This window comes from Vanellus vanellus (assembly GCF_965231255.1).
Source record: "Vanellus vanellus genome assembly, chromosome: 5".
NCBI lineage: Eukaryota > Metazoa > Chordata > Aves > Charadriiformes > Charadriidae > Vanellus > Vanellus vanellus.
Window position 1 is genome coordinate 62,898,223 of NC_138910.1, and position 22,302 is coordinate 62,920,524.

Consider the following 22,302-nt stretch of genomic DNA (forward strand, 5'->3'; position numbering starts at 1 on the left):
GTTTTTATACAATGGTTGGGTACAGTCTGTTTCTGTTCTAAAGAACTTCTTTAGAATTCACCATTGTCTCAGAGAGAAGCTTAAACAACTTTCCGTTTTATAAGCCTGAATCTTACTGTCTTTATGATTAGGCACTAAGTTAGAAATGCCCTGGTTTGGGACTTGCTGAAAAGAATTTTAGCAAGGTTTCAAGCTTTCAGAATTTAGCTGATCAGACCATTAGGTTCCCTAACTTTTTCACCTACTTGCTGAAAACCTAGGCAATTTTGCTCAGGACTTCAGGTTTTTTTAATACTTCAGAGAATTTTGGACTTGTCCTTATATCTTAGAACTTTTAAAATTAAAAAACGCACAAAATCATATACTCATAGAATGGTTTGGGTTGGAAGGAACCTTTAAAGATCATTTAGTCCAACCCTCCTGCCATGGGCAGGGACATCTTTCACTTTATGCAAAAATGCACTATATACAAAGAAAAAGCCTTTATAAACATTTAGAGCCAGACTTAGAGAAGTGTTTAAGTGACTTGGGAATTGAATTGTAATCAGGTGGCGTATCTAACTACCTTTGAGGACCTGTGAGCTACACTTAAGCTTATAAATCTTTTTATTGAAGATTTATGCTTGAATTGTTCTTTGAGTAACAAAGTGTCAGCTCTGTAAGTCACTGTGTGATGTGTATGGATTTTCTGGAGCGCTTGCAATGAGGAAGGATGTGAAGCTTACTACTATCTTCTGGCCTGTCGGCTTTCAAACTTTGATTGAGGCACTTAAAAGTTGGGAACAGCTGTCCCTCTTCTCTCTCCTCCAGTGATTTAGCCTTTTAACTCTCCATTTCTGAAAGTGGGGTGTGGGACTGTCTGCTGGGCACATTGAAAAAGTGACTCTGATCAGACTTTCTTCTCTTTCTCAGTGGGACAAATCTCAGAATTTTCATTTTCATTCCAATTTTAAGCATAAGACTTAACTCTTCTGTTCTAGAACTTTAAAAATGACATTGGGTTTTATTCTTGGCTGTCAGAGCAGTTATAAAACCGTTGTTCTTGACCATGCCTGCCCTTTGTTTAACTTGGCATGAATTTCTAATACCTAAAATAACAGTGGTGTTGTCATGGCAACTTTCCATTTGGTCTAATCCATATAGTCTCTAGAGAAACTGAAACATTAATAGTGTTTGCTCTATGGAGGGTAAAAAATAAAACCATTTATGTAGAAACAAATCATAGCTGGGCTCTTTCAAAAATAAGGTTCTATTTAAAGAGATTTGCAGCATTTAAAATAGATTTGAATGCATGCATTCCATCATGCAGATTTAGCATTAGTTGAATCTGATGAACTGCTATTTTAAGAAGTTCTGATGGTAGGAAACGGGGGTGCATTTGCTGTAGAGAAAGTGGCTGTAGTTATAGAAACAGCTGGTGGTCAAATCAAGTAAGGTCTGCACCTTAGAGCCAAATGATGTACGTACTATGAAATGCCAAAGTGCCTAGGATGATATGAACAACGGAGCCTAAGTTGTCTTCTTACTTAATCTGTGAAAACATACCACTTCCAGCAAAATCAGTTTGTGTAATTAGATGAGACGAATTCTTAGTTTTACCAATAATTATAATTGTAATGAAATACCAAATTGATCCATAAATAAGCATGTTGAAGTCCACAGCTACCTCTGAGAGATTTAGATTTTTTTCTGCACTGAGATAAATTCATTGTAATTGTTGTCTGATTAAATTGAAAACAGTATGTCGCCAAGCTTAGAGATGCCTCGTTATGTCCCATCAAAGCACAGGAAACGGTACAGCACTTGAGTGCTTACATTTTGCTGTACTTAATTTTAGCATGTGAAATTAGGATCTCAATAGCAGATGTTTGATTTGTTTTCCCATACATTAACAGAAAATATAATGATCAGTGCAGAAGATCTGAACCGTGAATCAACTCATTCTTCAGTTGTGATGTGTGAGAACCTTTTACAATCCCATTTGGTTTTAATAGCCGTTTACAATTAAGGACAGCTTCTACATTTGAGGAAAATAAAGGGAAACTTCAAGGCAAGCAGTTTGTGTTTGTGGTTAAAAAAAAAAGAAAGGGACGAGAGGATTCGAAATTGTGACTTACACCACTTCCAAGCCAAAATATTGTTCTTTAATTTTTGCATTTTTTTTGAAGTTAAAAATTATGTTACAACTAAATCAGTGATAAGCAGTGATTTAAGAAATGAAGAGGTCTTAATTACTGAAGTTATCTTTGCCACAAGACAGTTGTTCTTTGTTCTTGCTAGTATGGTTGTCATATCAGAGGGAAAGACATTGGGGTTCAAGTATCTTCATTCTTAATTCTCTGCTATGATTCACCCTCAGCTGAAGCTGCACAAAAGGGGAAGGCCGCTGAAATTATCAGGACTGCCAAGTTTTAAAACTTCCAGCACATTGATCTAGTACATTACTGAGTAATGTACTAATGCTATGAATGTGGCATGCGTAAGAAGCCTTTTATAAGCAGCTACTTATTGCAAGTGCCATCTCTTATCTTGGATGAATTGCAAACACTTTTTATAGATAGTAGATCTTAATTAATATTTCTTCAGTATGTGATGATCTAAATCTGTGTTACTGGCATCCTCAGGCTTCGTGTATCCAGTTTCAGCATGTATGTGGAGGCAGTTGGATTTGATAACATGAGTTTATAAGTCATCACCACCCAGCATTATGGGTCTGCCTTTTTGATGTTAGATTTGTTGTTGTTGGACAGGACCAGATGAGAAAAGACTGACTAATAAAAATGATGTGAAATTTTGTATAGCTTCCTGAACTTTAATTCCCCATTGTCTTGCTGGTGAGTTTGAGTTTTGATAAGTATTATGCTATAGAACTTTTTTTCAGTTTCCCATGGTAATTTTATACAGTTCATCAAATTTTCATTTCAGTATAACCTCTATCATAAACATATAGATAGCAGAGGGACCAGTGGTGCTCTGTAAGTGATTCCTGTTTGATGGGAATGGGAACATTCTCTCGTAGATATTTATGCTGTTAACTTTTTGGTAATACCTTTCATTTAGTTATTTCTCAGATTAAAATAAAAAAAAAAACCAAACAAAAAACAACAACAACAACAACAAAAAAAAAAAACAACAAAAACACGACTACCCAACTTCTAAAATCCTTTAGATTTGGTAGTCAAAATCCCTCGGGGTCACTGAGTGAGGAGATTGGGATTTGACTGACTCTAAACTCAGGATGTCGCAGGATCCATATTCCAGAAACGAGGCTGTCCTAGCTCTGAATGCGGTCACCTGGAAAATTAAGGAATTGTTATCAGTGTAGTGTTGTAGTGGAAGGTGGATACAGAGTCTTTTCGTTATCTTCAGTTAACATTAAACTGAACTTGGTACTAAACGCCTTTTTTATTTTCCTCCTCCCAAACAAATATCTCACTTATTAGTCAATAAAAAATGGCCACTTTTCTGTGATTGTCAGGTAGGTGATGTTCACAGTGGCAGACTGAGAACATGCACATGATGGAGTTTATTTGATTTTAAAGAGCCATCACAGTCGTCATGGAAGTTTTCATAGTGATTTGTTATCTTTTCATCAGTAACCTCAAAAGCTGTCACCTGTTACCTAAACAAGCACACAGAAATCTTTTGGCTTCAAAATTGCCATTCTCCTGTACTAATTCATCTCTCTGATTAGTTCAAGATTTCTCTCCTGTATCTTGGGCATGGCTGAAAGCTTATATATTATTTGTTCTATGTCTCAACCAACTAATTAGGCCACTACAAAATAAAAATAAAATCTCGCAGAAGATGGCAGTCATCTATGCAAAGAGCCTTTCATCATCCATTTTGTACCTCCCATTACTTAACATAGCACTTGTTATAGTCCTGTGTGAACTTTGTGCACTCTGGATGATAAGAGAAAACTGCCCCTGAGACGAACATTGCCACAGTTGTAGTTCAAAATGTCCAAGTTAATCAGAAAATGATTTCCTGAATTTAGAAACTCCCTTTTTCTCATTAGTTCTTTCTCAAAATAACTGTTTCTCTGTGTGCTCTTGTCACTTTGTAAGTTCTTGGCCAATGGTACTACTTTTTTGTGCAGGGGAAAATAAGGATTGACAAAAATGTTTTCCAACAAAGATGGAAAGTCTGGTTCCACATGGGTATTCTTTTAAATGCCTAGTGCAAGTCTGTTCATTTTGGTGGCCGATTAATAGTTATAAGTGAAATGAAATACATTGTACTCGTTATAAATAAAATTAAAACATACTATAAATTGATGTAACTGTATATTTTAAAATAGTTGTACTCATAGTGCCAGACAGGCAGTCTGATCAGGATCACAAGAGCACAGGGTTAGAGACTTAAGGGATCTCTGCAGCCAGTGAAGTATCTCTTAATCCAGAATTGGAACTTTGACAATAAAATGTTCATTTTCTGTATGAACAAGTTGATTGTTCTCTAGTGGTTTGGAAATAGAAGAATTTCATTAATTTTTCACTTTTCCAGATGTTTTTAGTGTCCTGTGTCTGCGCATCTCCTCCCTTCTTTCTTGTTTCACATCTTTGTCTTTCCTCTTGGTATTTCCTGTCCCTGCCCCAGCATCCCCTCCGCATTTTCTGTTGATTGGTCTTTCTGTTAAATTATCCATTTGGCTAAAAGCTGTGTAAATCTCACAAAGTTTAAGTTTTTGCTGAATCACAAATTCTCTCCCATCTCTCCTCATTTATTTGGAGGGTTTGTAGGACCTAGTGATAGGTCAGGAAGTTGTAGTTCAGAGTTCATGGTGCACTTAAGCAAGCGTAGCAGGCCTCTAGTGTTGGAGAAAAGATGGATTTGGAAAAAAGCTGTAATAGATTTGATTTAGATAGATACAGTACATATATTAAACGTTTAGGAAAGGTACTGGCTTGACTTATTTCCTCATACTGGCTTGACTTATTTCCTCATTCCGATCAAGCTTCAGTGTTTGCAGAGCTGTTTTCATTTATCCCTAATACTTATCTCTTTCCTTTTTTTTTTTTTTTTTTTTAGTCAGGTGGTTCCAAGGCTGCCTGTTGGGCTAATTTAAATATCAGCTGGCGTAGCTGTGCAAAGCATCAGGAAATAATTGAGATTGGATGGAAATGTGGCCACCTTTAGCCATGTACCTGTAACAGTCCTTGGTTGTGCTTTAAGTAAATAATACTTTCCCAGAAGGATACAAAGAGAGGTGATATGAAAGTCCGCATTATCAGAACTGAAGGAGGTGATCTAGTATGACAGATTTTGGAACACTTCCAAACTGTATCTAAAAAGTAAAAGTCTTTCCCTCATAATTCAAGCTGTTGAAAACACAAACAAACAATCCCCACTTGATCACTTTAGAGAGGAATTAATAACAATTGAGGTAAGCCATGAAAGCTAAAACACGTAAGATGCAACTTTGGGTATGTATGTAGAAACCTGTGTGATACTCCTCTCAGCTGTTTTGCTATTCCATTGGTGCATGTACTTCACTGGAGTTGTTACAGATATGAACTGGAAAAAGAATTCACTGCCAGTAGTCAACAGAAATAACTGCGGGACTTCTATTTTGTTTACCACCAAGCTCATACAGTGGATTATTCAGCACAATTGAAAATTATTCTCATCTAATGTGATAAGTTCAGCTAGGATGGTTGACACAAGAGCTTGATAATAGTGAGTTTCCTTTGGAGAGTGCCGAACTCTCAAACCAAAGTCAAATGAAAGTAGCCCCTTGGATGCACAAACAACAGATTATTGTGAGAAATTCCCCGTAAAACATGTTCACAAGTTTCATAGGTACAGCATATTGTGGTAGATCAAGTCCTCTTTAAATTTACCCTGAATAAGAACATATTTTGATGTTTTACTTCCTTAAACTTTGCTATTTTCCAGTTCTTGGTATGCTAGATTAATATTTGCCTGAAAAAAGGTAGAAGAATATGTAACATCAAGGGTAGCTCGTTAAATCTGTAAGCACAGTCTGCTTTCAGTTTAATGTCCCTGAAGTAGAAATCCTTTGTGAAATACAATCAACTTGCGTGGCATTTATTAAAAACACTCAAATAACTGTACTGACTGGAAATTTTTTTCCTCCTTCTAAACTCTTGTCTCTTTAGGTTTTCTGTTGGGTAGGATTGAGGGCTTTTGATGGAGGTTGATAATATCGTATCACTAAATAGTTTTGTATTTTTCTTTTAAAGACCTGTTCACAAAACCTCAGCATGGCAGGAATAACTTAAAATAGCACCAGGACTGGAAACAATGTGACTAAAATGTGAACAAACAGTTCTGGAAAGCACATACTTAGGGGGAGCTCTTTGTAGATCAGGAAAAGCATCTGTATTTGGAAGAGTGCTGCTGAGTTGAATTGCTTTTATATTCCAGGGATCTCTGACAGGGTTGTTACTATTTGGAAATCTTAAAGAATTTAAACTGGAAGCTTCCCTGTGTCACCGTGTTTTGTTGCAGAATATACTGAAGTCTTTAATTTTCGTCCTTGATTTTTTTTTTTTTTATAATTTCTTTTTAGCATCCACTTCACTATGTAACTGTAAATGTAAATTCAGGTTTCTTTCTGTTATTGGATAGGAGCCAACAAAGTGTCTTAGACAAAGGCGTAAACTGTGGACATACCATGAAATGGTTAGTGCAAATTTACAGCATACTATTACTGTCCATTAACTTTTGGGTGCTACTGGGAAGTGAGGCTGAAGTATCTGTATCACATTGTGTGGAGTAGGTCACCTTTTCTTTTAAAAGAAGGTGCATTGACATAGCTAATTACATGGTTCTAAGTTTATGCTCTTCCTTATTACAGAGTAACATGCTTGTATAGGCTGTGCCTGGCGTGATTTTTGAGCGTGCAAGTGATTACTTGCATGATGGGAGGTTCAGTGCATGCAGATATTCTTGCAGGACCTGGAGTATGGCATCTAGAATAGAAAGGCATAGGCTGGTCTAGTTACAACCAGTTCGTTGGTCACACTTCTCTTTTAATGGATGTAGGTTGTATAAGAAATCAGTCTCAACCAACAAAAAACTGTCCAGGAAGACATGCTATTACTAAACTTGCTTACCTAGGCAGTTTTCCCCCTGTGTATTTTGGGATTTGTGCTACCCACAGGAGTCCTTGCACTAAGTTCAGAGTTGCATAAGGGTTATTTAAGCATGTTTGCTTCATCTCAGGAGATGCCTGACCTCTGGCAATCAGAGCATGCTCGGTGTGGTAGACCATGGTGGAGAGGATTTTTAACAAACCAATAATCATGAATGTTAACAGTTCAGTTGGTTTGGTTTCCTTAAATGTTTTTCCTGTTGTGTTGTTAGATGTAATTCAAGTGCAATATGTGTCTCATTACGTTTGTTCGAGTAGTGAAAAATCCATTTAACCACCAGAAGAAATTCTAGGTTTTGCTGCTGTATTTGTAATTCATGTCTATCTGTAACTTGATCAGCCTGGTTTTTTAAAGATAATTTCTGTCAGTACAATGGATGAAATTAGTCTGTACACAAAGACCTATAGCTCTTTCTGTTGGCTAAGAATCTAGCCACTCCCAAGCAAATTCAGTTATTGCATTTGTGTGCTATGCTCTGTTCCATCTACAGTAGCTTTGCCTACCACTGCGATAAAGTGAGATGCTTTTGGAATGACAGTAACAATTTTTACAGTAGTTTTGGGGTTTTTTTGAGATCTCTATTCAGTCAAAAGTATCTTTCAAAAACTTAAATACAGTTCACATAAAAGTAGTAGTTCCTTTCAGAAGGTCAGCAAAATACACAGCTATGAATATGAAAGATTTATATACCATTGCAACTGAATGCTGTAGTTTGGAGGGGGTACTTTAAAAGTTCTCTAGCCACTTCCTTGAGTGGTCAGGAGAAAGGTGCTCTTGAAAAGTCTATTCTCAATTTGTGTGCTCTTCACTCTACCTTCAGCTTATGTAAATGCTATAATACTCACTAGCGTTCTGTGAGATGTGACAGTGAAAGGGTTAACTGTTAATTCTGGAATAGATGCCAGTCAGCTTTAAATGGGTACCCAGCCGTTTGAGTTGGGAAATTAAGGTGACAGGCACGTGCCACTAGTCCTTTAACTATGTTAGTCTGACAGGTCACAGAGGTTTGGTGTGGAGGAGGCATTTTTGGCCTTACTTGACTATGTTTTGAGACTCTGATATGCCTTTAGACTTGAGTCCTCACCAAGCCTCTTCTATGACCCTTTCTACACCCAGTAACTTAATCGCTTCACATTGTACATGGTTTTATGAAAGAGCCCTTGGAGTGAAGGTCCTTTTTTGTGGCATGGTTTGTTCCTGCACAGACTACTTCTTGTAAAGCTTGGGAGGAGTTGATGACAGGCCTTGACAAGCACAAAGGATTTACTCCTTGTTGAAAATGGTTGTCCATTTTGAACCACATTTGTATGGATAAATACCACCCTGTTCACAGAAGCAAAACTGAGGTGAAAAGTGATTCTTTACCAGGTTGTTTTTACATGTTGCTTTCCTGGATAAGCTATTACGCTCATTTGCGTATGTTTTAGTTTTCTTGGAGAGAAGTGGAGAGAGGAGGAGAACTCATCTCAGAATTTCTCTGGGCTCCCAGCATGTTTAAATAGCTTTGGCAGCACGATGCCTCTTCTGGCATTATTCCACCAAAAATCTGCTGTCTAGTAATCTGTTGTAATTCAGTCTGCTGAAATTGCAGGGAGGATTGTTGAAAGAAGTGCTAAATGTATGCCACCTGCTCCCACGGTTAGGTGCTGTTAGTACTCAATATGAAGAAAATGCTATAGAGAGCAGTGTTCACGGAAAGAATAGGATTGGTGGGCGAGCATTCTCAGTTCTTTTTTTAATAATGCCTGTGTTGCATATTTACATCACTGTGTCAGTGAAGGGAACCTGTGAGCTTTGGCTCATATCCAGAGCTAAGAAAAAAATCCATAATGCACTGGGGAAAAATGTTGCATTTTAGTCTGCTCTCCAGCTGGAGGTCCCTCTCTCTTCCCCCCTCTCTTTTTTAAAATGTACTTTCTTTTAAGAGAGGGTATACTCTGATTCTTTGATCAGTGTAGAACATGTCCCCTGCAATGAAGCTGTTTCTCTTGGGTATCTTAGGCTTTTGAAACACTTCAGCAACAGTAAAGACGGGCTGGAGTCCCCGGCCCTTGGAAAATGTAAGGAAGTCCAAAGAAATTCCCTCCCCTGAGTGCTTACGGAAGAGTACATGACAACTCTCTAGGGAAAACACTGCACCTTACTGTAACAGCACTGCAACAACGAGGACTAATGAGCCAGAGTGGTCCAGCATGGAAGCTGTACTCCAAGAAGAGATGAAGATTGAAATTTTCCAGAAAATCTCCTAGTAGTTGTATAGTGGTGATGGGGATATGTCCAAGCAGATCTCATGCTTGTTGTGCTAAGGGACAACGAGAACTTTTTCCCTCTTTAAGAAGGGAACATCTTGGACATGCAGATTTAATGACCGTTAGAAGCAAGCCCTTTAAGGCTGAAAACTTTGGCAAACTTTTTTTTAGTGCAACAGAAATACTGAACAACTATGTATGTCCAGGTTAGCCTATCTTGGTGCATTTGGAGTGTTCTTAATTGGATGGGTTCAAAGGGTGAGAGGGGGAGGTAGGGGAAAGAATCTGAATTGAAAATGGGAGTTTAAACAAGAGAAAGAATATTAGAGCAGGACATTTGTGTCCAGCTCCGTTGTTTGAGGTGTAGTTAGAATTCTTATGGGAAAGAGAAAGTAATAAGAGAAGTGACTTGTTAGGTGTGTCATCATTAGCTCGGTGTACAAACAGAACACTTCGCTCTGTTCTGTGCAGTGTATAACAATCACATGTTATCTTGCTGAATGCTGGATTTTACAAACACAATCTAGTGAGCAAAGCCAAGCCAGCCGGCTAAAGGCAGCACCTGCATTCCAGTGGCTAGTGCAGATCATGTGATGGAAGTTATAACCCAGGTAAAATGTTAATCACTAAATTTGGCACAGTCGAAGCTTTTAATCTTTTATTGCAGTTTTCTAGGGAGAGGCAGGTTATGGATAACAGCCCAGAAAAACTGAAGAAGGAGTTAGAGGAAGAACTGCAGCTAAGTAGTGAAGACTTGCGTAGCCATGCCTGGTACCACGGACGTATTCCTCGGCAGGTATGTGGTCTTTGCATTGCCAACAGTGCTTTGAGCTTTTATAGACAAGCAGAATTACACTAAAGTGCTATACGCATCTCGGATATCTTCATGAATTTAGTAGAAACGTAATGCTTATGCATGTGAAAGCTATGGTATTTATCACAGCTTGGCATAAAATGAGGATTCAGGGCAGACACTGGTGGAAAACATAGATATTTCAGGATTTGCGTGCACTGAATAAGGGCGGAAGTGGAATTTGAGCTTTGTATGAGAATACCGTCTCCACATATTTTTCAGACACACTGACATTAATTTGGTTCAGTATTCTTAATCAAAGTTAAAATGTTCGTGTTTATTTTCTTTCTTGCACTTGGAATTCGGGGGAGGGAAAAAGAACAACCAACCAAACACAAGAAAATCTGTGCGATAACTTAATCTCGATCCTTAGAAAGGAAGTTAAAAATAGGTTAAAGCTGTGGTTGGGTTGGAGCTGAGGCTGCCGGAGCACCTGGAGCTCCCCCTGCGGGCGGCCCTGCGGAGAGGCGGCACCGCAGGCGGGCAGGCTGCGCTTAACCTCACTTTACCCCGTGAAAGGACTAATGCAAAACAGAAAACCAGGGTTTTTCTGGCTCTTCCTAGTACTATGCAGTATTCACAAAGAATGAAAAGTGAAAGCTTCTGTAACTTAAGGTAATAATGAAAGGACAATTTCTGGGGTCCTGTAGTAATGGCTTCTGAACTTCAGCATGACTGTCTATTCAGAGGTTTTAAACTCTAAAATCCTGAGTCACTGCTTTCCCTTCGTGCCTTATTTTCTGTTAGCAAACTAGAAATACACATGCAAAAGTGGGTCATGCTTCTGGCTGCTGGGCGTTTTCCAAGAAGCCCCTCCAGATTTCTGCTGTGGGATGAGCTCTTAATTTTAGAATTGGAGACATCATTCTTCTACAACGGTTCATTCTTTGCTTTGTATTTCTGGCTTTGTCTGTCCTCCCAGAGCAGCCAAATTGAGTCCTATGTTAAAGAATATTTTGTTGCAATGAGTTATTTGACGACTTGTTTTCTGATTCTGAAAGTATTTTTCTTTTTTCCTCAAAGGTGGCAGAAGGCCTAGTTCAGAGAGATGGAGATTTTCTGATTAGGGATTCTCTCTCCAGTCCTGGGAACTTTGTTCTTACCTGTCAGTGGAAAAATACCTCTCAGCATTTTAAAATCAACAGAACGGTTCTAAGACTCAATGAAGCCTACTGCCGCGTTCAGTATCAGTTTGAACTTGAAAGTTTTGACAGTATCCCTGGCTTAGTTAGATACTATGTTGGGAATCGCACACCGATATCAAAGCAGAGCGGAGCAATTATTTTTCAGCCTATCAACAGGACTGTGCCTCTCCGGTGTCTAGAGGAAAAGTATGGTGTAACTCCAGCCCGACAAAAAGAGCCAAGTGTCCCTGAAGGAAAAACAGAAACTGCAAAAAGGCTGAGTCTTGGTATATCCAGCATGCAATCCCCGGAGCAGAACACACCCAGAGGAAATCTTTTGAGGTACTTTAATTTTGCTGTCCTTATGGGGGGAGATGAGGTAACTCTGTCAGCTCCCGCTGTAAGTGATGTGAATTTTCACTCTGATTTTAGGTGGGAGACTAGGCATGAGGATTTGCTGATTTTTAGCAAAGGATTTTTTAGGGCCCAAGAAATCAGCAAGTCCACAGAGTAAGAGCAAATGTAGACTCTGGAAATACAACAGCACTGCAGCTTATTCGGTGACTTGGCAAATCTTGACTAGCATAAGACAAAGGATTAAAATAAAATCTTACTGCTGCTCCAGAGAAGTCTTTCTTTCCATATTTGTCTTCTGCAATAAAAATACCAAGTGTGGAATAATGGATCCTAATTTCAGCGTGCAAATCAAACATTCTATTAAAAAGTCTCAACATTCAAAAAGCACCCTCATGAATGGTGCAGGGTCACACATACTGTAGCCCATGTCATTGCTACCACAACAGCATGAAGTACCTTTTATTCTTATAAGCTGCCCAAGTGGAAAGCTAATGATCCTTGCCCTGGTTATGGTACATTCTGGCAATTAGGTATGTATGTTAAGAGTGTTGGATATACTGATATATTTTTGTTTGCATTTTTGTTTACCCTAGAAACAAAGAAAAAAGCGGTAGCCAACCAGCTAGTTTGGATCATGTTCTGGAGAAAAGATTCCCTCTAAAGGCTCACCAGTCAGAGAGCTATCTGCTAATAGGTATGTTTTATAATTAAATGTTTCACACTTAGAATCTGTGTGTGCCCAGGTGGTCTGTTACACTTCAGACCAAAGTGAGACTGTTGAGTGTTCTGAGTACTGTAAATTAAATATTTAATGGCCAGTGTAAGCTGTGTTAGCATACTGCTTGCTCTTTAAGTCATTGGAACAGGTTTTTTATTTGCAACGCACCAGCTAGTTGAGTACCTCAGCACACAGCAGGCTTCTACATCAAAAAAAAGTGGCAGCTACACTTGGCATTAATATCCTTTTTGACAGTGTTACCTTTCCTTACTTGTGCTTTACAAGAACTGACTTGTTTCACTCATTTTGTCCTGACAGAAGTCTATTAAGTAGAACCGGTGTTTCATGGAAATTTTGGTAACTGCTTTTTCTCAGGGTAAAGTACACAGATGTGGTAGTGTTCTTCACCAGGAGAAAAGCGCTACCATGGTGCTTGTACTCAGTTCTGTCCTTCTGTCTTTCTCAATCTCTTTCTCCTCACCATCCCTTTTGCTTTTCGTTCCTTTCAACACCTTTGCTGCTGTCTGGTTCCACAGCCACTGTCATTTTTCTTCCTCCAGTGATACAAGGTGTACCAACACTTGATCAGTTGTTGATTGTGGCCTTTTCTTTCTCAGATTCTTCAGAGGTTTAAGTAATTGTTTCCATACTAACACACTGTGTAAGGAAGCTTGCAATGATGCATCTGTTCCCATGTGAACAAATTGTAGTGTTTGACCTCCAAGGCTGCTAGTAATTCTGAATATGCTAGCTGTTAAGGTTTATAGTGCCTGTTGTGGAAAGACTTCTCGAGACAAAGAAAATATTAAGTATTTCTATAGTGAGATTGTATTTTGATAAGAAATGGTGTCCTCCTGTGTTTAAGAGTGGAATGGGCAGACATTCATAAAACAAGCTTCTGTCCATGTGTATTCGAATTTATTATCATACTCCAACCCATGGCTACAAAAATGTTTCTTTTGGTACTGTAACAGTTAACCCGAAGAGTACTGTTGTGGGGGTCCTATGAGCAGGTTCTGGTATCATACTGCTTATGAGTGGTGACAGGCTGTGATTTGCAGATTTTGTTGTCTGCATAAACTGAGAGGCAGCTGGAAACAAGCAGTAAAGCCCACATGATGCAAGTGGCCTTTTTGCTGTAGGTACCAGCAGATTGGGAATGTCTGATCTAGGGCTCAGTCCAATATTGGATGCCGAGGTTTGCATATGCGAGTACCAGATGAGGCATAAATACACACAAGTATATGGATATTTCTCCAATTCTTCAAATCAGCTACTGTTTAGCAAAAAGATTAGCATCCCTGAAATTCATTCCTTCCACTATTGCAGGTTCTGCTCCTTATTGCAGGTTCAGGCTTGACTTTGGGAAATTTTTCTTTCATCTCAAACTTGTCGTTCTCAGAAATGACTCATCTTTTATGTGGTGTGGCTGGAAGTTTTTGCTTTTATAGCCTAGATCAGGTTACAAAGAAACCTCCTATTCCAAGCCATCCAGCTCTGACAGTATAGCCCATGTATGTGGCAGGGAGTGGAATGATTGTCAGCATTACCACAGAATAATATTATAGTGCAGCTGTTTTGTGTATTTGGGATTTTGGGAGGATCAGCAAGTGAATGGAATTTGCTGGCTAGCTCAGTCCTCAAAATATAATTTCATATACATTTTTGTCAGTGAATAATTGACATGAACTGATAATATTCTCCTCAGGAAACAGCATTAAGAGATGAACACAGGTATAGGCATCAGGAATTGTATGCTTTGGCCTTGTAAATTAGTGTTTTCCCCTGCAGGTTCAAGACGTCCATCTCAATTACCTGAAGCAGACTCCTGTCCAAGCTCTCCTGCATTTAGAACAGGCAGTGAACCTTCTCTAAGCCCCACAGTTGTTCAGAAAGTCACCTCTGAGTCACAAGTAGGGGAAGCTCTTCGAGGCTCAGACAGTCAGCTCTATCCGAAGCCTCCACCTAAACCCAGCAAAGCACCCCTGATGAAGCCCCCGGATTCTCCTTTGGCTTCCCACAGTTCAGAAGGACACTACTGTGAACTGAGCCCTGCTGAAGATCCTGCAGCTACAAAACAACATTTATGTCAGAAAAACAGCTATGTGGAACATCTGACTCGAAAGGAGAAGGTAACACACTCATTCAGGAACTCTGAAACAAACTATTTCATCCTGGAAGATGACCCTACAATGAACTCTGCAGATCCTTTAGAAGCTTCACCTGAGATGGCTGAAGAAGACAGCATCTTTTCTGCACCTGTTTTTGAGATGGTGTCTAGTTTTAAACCAAACGATTTTGAATCCAGGCTACTTCCTTCTGAAAACAAGCCATTGGAAACATCAATGTTAAGAAGAGTTAAGGAGCTTTTCACCAACAACAATCCGAAGATTATCGCACAGCATATTCTTAGAATGGACTGCAAGGTAAAAAAAAAAAAAAAAAAATCTTGCATTTTATTTTACATTTTGCAAGTTTAGAGTTTTTAAAGAACTGATTTGAAAAGATTAATGGGTAGATTTGCAGCTAATAAATGCATTGCCTTGCTTGCAGGAATTTTTAGGGTGGAGTGGTTTTTTGTTCCCATTTGAAGCACAAGATCATTAACAAACCCTTTGGACTGAAGGTCTCCCACTGTCCTTCACTTTAAACTCAAACTCTCAGTGCTCCATACATGTTTTAAATCTCCTATCAGTTGTTGTGTATCTGTGATTCAGCCTTTCTTCTCCTCTGGAGGAAGAGCTGGCTATGCTGTAAACCCTTGTGGGAAGAACTGCTTGTGACAGGAAATAGCTAGTTGTCTTGCAAGGGCAAACAGTAGACAGACATTACCTGGTTGCCATACTGCTGGCTGTAATGTAAGATGTGCAATGGCACTAAATATGTTGAAACTTCTAAAACTAGCTGCTCTCCTAATCTTTGTCTGAGTCTCTGTTTTACAGCTGGATAGATGTGAAAACACAAAGAAGTATTTTTCACAATGTAGACTTTGCTCAGCTGACAGGGCCTGGAGATCAGCTATTGGATCAGAAATATGGAAAGACAGGAGAAGTCATCTTCTTATGAGATGATGACTTTGTGTAATAAAAGAAATGCAACTGCACTGCTTTGCCAGGATGACTTGAGTGCTGTACCTGCCACAGAGCAGCTACTAGAACCAAGTGTCGCTACCGGAACCAAGTGCCGCCAGCTTTGTTGGTTTTTGGTCAGTTGTTTTTTTAAGAGCAGCTTGAGAAGCAGCACACACAGCTACTCACTGGGCAACTCCACTGCAGGCAAGCAGGGAAGCGGGAATGGTGGTGCTCCAGAAGAAACATGTCTGTAAGCACTCTCCTAGTGCTGCTGCACTGGAGGAGTGTGTGTGAGTGCCTGCCAGCTGCTGGGTTCCTGCCAACAGCAAACACAGCTTCCCCCCTCAGTAGCAGTGTCGGCTGCTGCTAAGCGAGGCTTCATGCAGACATGGTGACTCAGAGAAACTCAGCTCCACAACTGCTTGGTCTTTTCAGAAATGATAGATTGTGGCTTCTTCACTATGGTTCCAAGAATAGTAACAGCATTCTCCAACATTTTGGTTCCAAAACTCACCTTTTCCTCCTTCAACCTAATAACAATAACCAGAATGTCTTTTAATATATTGGTAAAGAGAGTATGTTGCTTGAAGGCATAGGATATGCATGCCTTAAAGAAGTAGTAGGGGGGGTTATATATAGAGAGAGTATTCAATCAGTCATTATTAATCTTCTTATTTAAAATCCTGTCAACTTTGGAATGAGGCCAAGGAAGCTGGCATGCTGGAAGAATGGGAGCCTCTACAATTCATTAAGAGTCACTGGAGTGTTTTACAGAAACAGATTTTTAGATTTTGGAGCAGGAACAGTAACTAGCCAGGACACGTAGAGAAGTCTGTTTTACCTTCATCTGGCAGTGCTGAGAGCCAGTGACTGTGATTCACTGGTAACTTGTTGCATACGACTGCACTGATAAGAACTGCATGAGACAATGAGATTGGCATGTGAACGGGGTCAGAATAAATGCTTTGTACTGAGATCCATGATAAGGCTGAAGTTCGTAGGGCTTCTCTTGGCATCAGTAGCTCGGATTGCATTTTAAATAATGACATTTCTAATAATAAAAGAAGCACCCATATTGCAAGTGTGGCCACTTGCATGCCTAAGAGGGCTTTTTGTGATGCAGGAGTAGTAATCAGCGTGGCTCCAGGGGCTTCATATCACCCCTGCAGTCTCTAGACTGAAACAAGTTTCTCTGCAGTGCTAGATTTTGTACCAGTGAGGCTTGTTGTGTGGCCCAGATTACATTCATCTTTTCATAACCAAGAAAGCCTGCTGATGGGTGTATCAGGAAGAGCAGGCAGATTGGTTTGTAAATGTGTCAACATACAGGCCTTAAACCAGCAGATAATCTCACATGATCATATTAATGTGGGTTTGCTTGTAATTAGCATATATAATTGTTACTGATATAACCAGTAGCTAATACTGTATGTTTAAAAAGCAAAGACAAATTGGTGAGGGTGTCAGCTTTCACATACAGACTTTATTAGGCACTCAACATTCAGTGTCCTCCTTAAAGTCCTTTTACTTATTAATCCTTATGAGGACCCTGTGGTGTAATCCAAAATCATTCTGAGCAGTCGTCATCTTTAGAAATGAAGAAGGTGAAGCAAATGTGCACATCTTTAAGGGGAAAGAGCGATGGCACCATGACAAGCATCAGGCCAAGAGCGTGCCATGTTTCTTGAACTTGCGTATGAATCTCCTTCTGGAATCTGTAAGTGGAGGACAGAAGTTTGATAAAGCATTTTGGTCACACATTTTATGTTTTCTGACAGCTGAATCATGCCAAAAAAAAAAGGTCTTTTTGTGTAAGACACTGAATGTGCATAAGTTAATTAAAATGGTTTTTCTTCGATGACTATATTCTAATGTTGCACGCTGTGCACTTAGCTCTATATGCCCTGCACTAACCTGGAGGACTTCTACGTGGCTAGGGTTTGTTTTGTTTTTTTTTTTTTTTTCTGAAATACATTAGTTTCAAAACTTATGCACAAATTTTTGCACTTGACAGGTGGCAAGGATACTAGAAGTTTCTGAAGAGATGAGGAAGATTATGGGAGTGAACTCTGGTCTTGAACTGATTACCTTGCCTTATGGACATCAACTGCGCCTTGACCTAATTGAAAGGTAAATGTTCCTGTTACTCATTTCGAGGGCAGATGGCCAGAAGATCAGAACATTGCTACATTGTACTCTATGTTTCCTCAAAGAATGCTCTCCTGCACGTTTTCTGCATTTGTGCGTACAGAAGATATAACGAGATAGCACATAACTTCTTTTTGCACAGGAAAAATATCCTTAAGATCACGGGGCAACTCCACGCATGTAATACAGGTAAAGGGGAGTTGTAGTGAAAGCAGGGTCCTTAGAGCTGCTGAACTCAGCTCGCCTTTGAGAGCTCAGGTAAACTGAAGTTCAGGGGACCTATCATATAGCTGAGCACATAAGTGGTTGTGAAAGAGACTGAAGGTAGTAGCCTTCTGCAGCTGGGGAAGAGGCTAGAGGATCTAGCAAAGTAAAAAATGATCAGCAAAGCTTTTTGTAAAACCTCTGCACAAGTTAAGGGGGAACAATGAGGGTCTTCTATCCCTGAGCTAGATTTTCTGCTTCTCTGATTCAGACTTCAATAGTTTGGTTGCTGAAGTTTAGGGAGAAGGTCCCAGGATTTGAGTGTGGAAGACAAAGGGAATTGCGGTAACTTTCCAGTAAGTGTTCATTCATTCATTGCTTGAGCAGAATTTTGTATAGTAGTAGTATCTTAGGAAAATTTATTAAAACTCAAATTCAAAGCCAATGTATATATATTCCACATAATGGTATTGGTCTTCATACAAAGATGTTGGCAAGTTTGGTGGGCACACCAAGATACTGAAATACACCTTTGAACTGATCTCTGAACATATTTACAGCATAATGTATTATTAATTTGTAACCTGTAGTATAAATTGTTTCACTTACAGGCACAATACTATGGCAATAGGAATAGCTGTGGATATCTTGGGTTGCACAGGAAATGTAGAAGATAGAGCAGCAACGTTAAACAGGATCATCCAAGTTGCAGTGGAGCTGAAGGACTCACTGGGGGATTTGTATGCATTTTCTGCCATTATGAAAGCACTGGAAATGCCACAGGTACAAATCAGTTTCTCTTTATGTTCCAAAACATGGAGTTGTTTGATGGGTTATTTAATTTAATGTATGCAATTTCTTTGAGATTAGAGAGATCATCAGAACAGAAACTTTGTCATTAGCAGTGTACTTTTCCTATGAATTGCTATGGAGTCAATAATGGGTATGCTCTGTTTTGTTTGAACAGGTCACTAGGTTAGAACAAACCTGGACGTCTCTAAGACATCGCTATACCCAGACTGCCATTATGTACGAGAAACAGCTGAAGCCATTCAGCAAAGCTTTGCACGAAGGACAAGATGAGTGGAATAGTGAGTATGAGCAACGCTGGTTTCTATTCAGCCTTTGAACAGTCCCACTACTGATTTCCTGAGCTGAGGCAGCTGCTGTTTTGATAGCTGTGCATCATACATTAAAAAGACTACATGAACTTGTGTAATGCCGTATAAGACAATGAAATAGAAGGAAACAAGCTGGCAGCCAAACATCAGTGTGTGCATGTACCCATGCAGACTACGCGATCCTGCCCAAACCCACGCTCCCTCGTTGTGGAGCAGGAGCTGAAACACTGCATCATCTTGCCTCAAAGACAGGAAAAAATCTCCCTCTTCCTCAGAGGAGAGTTACTTCTGGCAGATTTTGCTTTTTATTTGCTTTGCCTATTGGATCAGAGGATGAATCCTCAAATACAAAAAAATGGGTTAGTCAGATAATTAACATCAGGTGCTCATGCATGAGAGTCTTTGCCGCTCTGGTCTCCAAAGGGGGAGATAACATTTCGCTGAATGTTTCTCTAAGACAAGGGGTAGAGAAGGAAAACTTTTTAGCATCACAGAATTTATTGGAATGACCCAGATTTTCTATGTGCTTAAAATCTCTATGCCACTGTCTAATAATTCAGCAGAGCCTTCTCCTGTAGCAAATGCAGTTTTCTAACACTCTTGGCCTTCTCTCCCAATCAGTTCACTGGAAACTGGTAGGACAGGTGTATCTGAGGTAAAGTGCTAATTTTAAAGATTAAAGACAAATGGTAGTTCCCAACTTTGAAAAGAATACTGCAGTTAGTTACAATACTTTCTTCAATTAGTAGGTTTTATACTGTCGGATGATACGATTCATTTGTTACTCTCTATATCCCAGAGACTGTCAGTGCTCTACAGAACAATGTAACAGTACCACTGTTGATGCCTCTTGTTACCCTGATGGAGCGACAAGCTGTCACTTTAGAAGGCACGGACCTGTGGGAAAGCAGTGACCAAAGCTGCGAAATAATGCTCAAGCACTTGGCCACAGCTCGCCAGATAGCACAGAATGCAGAAATGTACAGCTTGACTGCAGAACGGATGCTGGAAGGTAGGGAGCACTACTAGAAGAAACTACTGCACATTAACAGAATGTCTGGGTTACATCTGAAGAATAAGGTCTCCGCCTAAGTGCCGCTAAAAGTCAGTGCAGGAAATTCTTCTCCTCTTTCATGGAAGCGGAGATAGTAGCAAATGTCCTGCAGGAAATGCAGTCTGAAGACATCATCAATATTGTTTAAAAGCAGACAGTAAATTATTCATCACTATAGTTCACCAAGCAATATAGCATACAGTTTTGTTAAACATACGCAGAAGTTCTCATGACTTAATATGTTGACTCTTCTGGCAACTGAATACAATGTACAGTAAGGACTGAGGATGACTTCCTGTCTTCTGTACAACTTAAAATTCCACCCATCATAAGATTCTTTACAGCAGGGCGAGATGCAACGCTGAAATCTTGACTGCTTGTAGCCAGAAAGCATCAACATGTTAATAATTTGACTATGTATTTCAAACTTGCAGTGAAAAAGTTAAGGGAGCGGAGAGACGTGTAAGTATTTCTGCAGGCAGCAGTATATGTCAGTAATTATATTTAAGGTCAGGCTACGATGACAGTTCTAGCCAATTAGAACTGAGTAAAAGATAGCCTGTACTAGTGTCTCTAGAGCCATTTGTGAGCTACTACAGCATCACAGATGGAAAGGATTTTCACTGTTTTACTAGGTTGTTAAATTCAGTGTGCAAAAGGAACCCAGCACGCTACAGCCTATCTTATTTGCAGGCAATACAGTTTAAAAGCCACCTCTGAATTAACAATTTGCCTGATGGTGATACTGTGGGATTCTTTTTACTTACTAGGTTTCCAGCCAGATGAAGAGATGAGTGAAATCTTCAAGACAGAATTTCAAATGAGATTGCTCTGGGGCAGCAAAGGAGCACAAGTTAATCAAAATAAAAGATACGAGAAATTCAGCCAGATTTTAACTGCACTTTCCCGAAAACTGGAACCTCCTCCAGTGAAGCAGGTGGAACAATTGAGTATATAAGACTCTGTAAACACTATTTAAATTATATACTTGAAATAACCTTAGTTTTCTTTTGGCAATGTGATACTGCACAAACTTCTTGCATTTCATAAGATGTTTAGAACTTTTAACTGCACAGTGCACACTTGTTTTGAAACTACTGATTGCTAAACAAATTATTTATTTACTGTGTCGCCAAGTCATTTAATGATCCTTTTAAACAATTAGGTTATCCCTGTAAGGTAGTCCTACAGCTTTCTGTATTTCCCCAGAGTCGCAATGTTTTGATGCCTACGAGTAAGGGCATTGGCATCTTAATATTAAAATGAAGCAAATAGTGTAAATAAAATGATAGATTAAGTATGTGACATTGCAGAAAATTTGTTGTATAATACTCCTTTAATGAATATAAAAGTGTACATAGAATCGTGAATTAAAGTGTATCTTTATGCAAAAAAAAAAAATGCATATTTGCAGATTGCAGAAATTATCCTTTTTCTGTGACCACAACAGAAGGCTTAAATATTACTGCACCTATGAAAGTAGAAAATTAGTTGCGTGTGTGTTGGGACAACTTACTTTTTTTTTTAAGACAGCATCTGTAGTACTTTGGCTTTTGCTGGAGCCTGCATGACAGCTACGCTGCCAGGAATGAATGATGAAATGGCAAGAACAAACAATCCGGATAATTAAAATGCTTTCAGATATGAGTAAATGTGGGTGTATGTATATATTAAACTTGCTTCATTTACTGAGGTGAATCACTTTGGTAAGTAGTTTTGGTGGTGGTTTTTTGTTGTTGTTGGATGAAGGCAAAGCATAAGCTGTTAGCACTTTTCACAGGAAATCAGCATGCACGGTGTTTATATAAAGAATGCTTTAGCAGCAAATTCCACTTTGTCACATACGGAGCTGGTGTGTAAGTATTATCCTCAGAACTTGTATAAATATTTAAGCAAGAACTATGGTTAGAGCTGCATGTGCTTGTTGACAGTAAGCCTTTTTCTGGAGTGAGATGTTACTTACAGCATTTGAAAGTATTTGAGTAGGCTAACAACAAAACCAACACCAAAATGGTATTATCTGTTCCCCCCATTTACAACCATAGCAGAGGTTCTACCACCATAACAAGAGGTTACAGACCTCATGCTGCAGGTCTCCCTGTCAATCTTAACAGAAAACAAATGGGGAAGCCAATTACTTAGACCATGAAAAGATTTTTTTATTCCATGAAAATATTCTCAACAGAGAACACTATTTTTAAACAAAGCATTTAACATTTAGGAAATCAACATGTGCACAAAAAAGGATTAAAAATTACTGGAAAATGTAAGATTCTTTA

At 39.2% G+C, this 22,302-nt stretch overlaps 1 protein-coding gene across 2 annotated transcripts in view; it reads left to right on the plus strand.

The window, feature by feature from the left end:
- BCAR3 (BCAR3 adaptor protein, NSP family member) overlaps nucleotides 1–21,842 on the plus strand; it is a gene marked incomplete at its 5' end in the record, with an annotated part of 76,849 nt that extends 55,007 nt beyond the window's left edge. For both annotated transcript variants that reach the window (XM_082484217.1, XM_082484218.1), the window contains 9 exons: nucleotides 10,041–10,169; nucleotides 11,250–11,692; nucleotides 12,301–12,401; nucleotides 14,217–14,851; nucleotides 17,511–17,626; nucleotides 18,460–18,631; nucleotides 18,816–18,939; nucleotides 19,769–19,981; nucleotides 20,794–21,842. In XM_082484217.1, coding sequence (XP_082340343.1) covers nucleotides 10,041–10,169; nucleotides 11,250–11,692; nucleotides 12,301–12,401; nucleotides 14,217–14,851; nucleotides 17,511–17,626; nucleotides 18,460–18,631; nucleotides 18,816–18,939; nucleotides 19,769–19,981; nucleotides 20,794–20,981 — 2,121 coding nt within the window. In that variant the 3' untranslated portion in view covers nucleotides 20,982–21,842. The remainder of the gene's footprint in view (nucleotides 1–10,040; nucleotides 10,170–11,249; nucleotides 11,693–12,300; nucleotides 12,402–14,216; nucleotides 14,852–17,510; nucleotides 17,627–18,459; nucleotides 18,632–18,815; nucleotides 18,940–19,768; nucleotides 19,982–20,793) is intronic.
- Nucleotides 21,843–22,302: the final 460 nt, after the last annotated feature.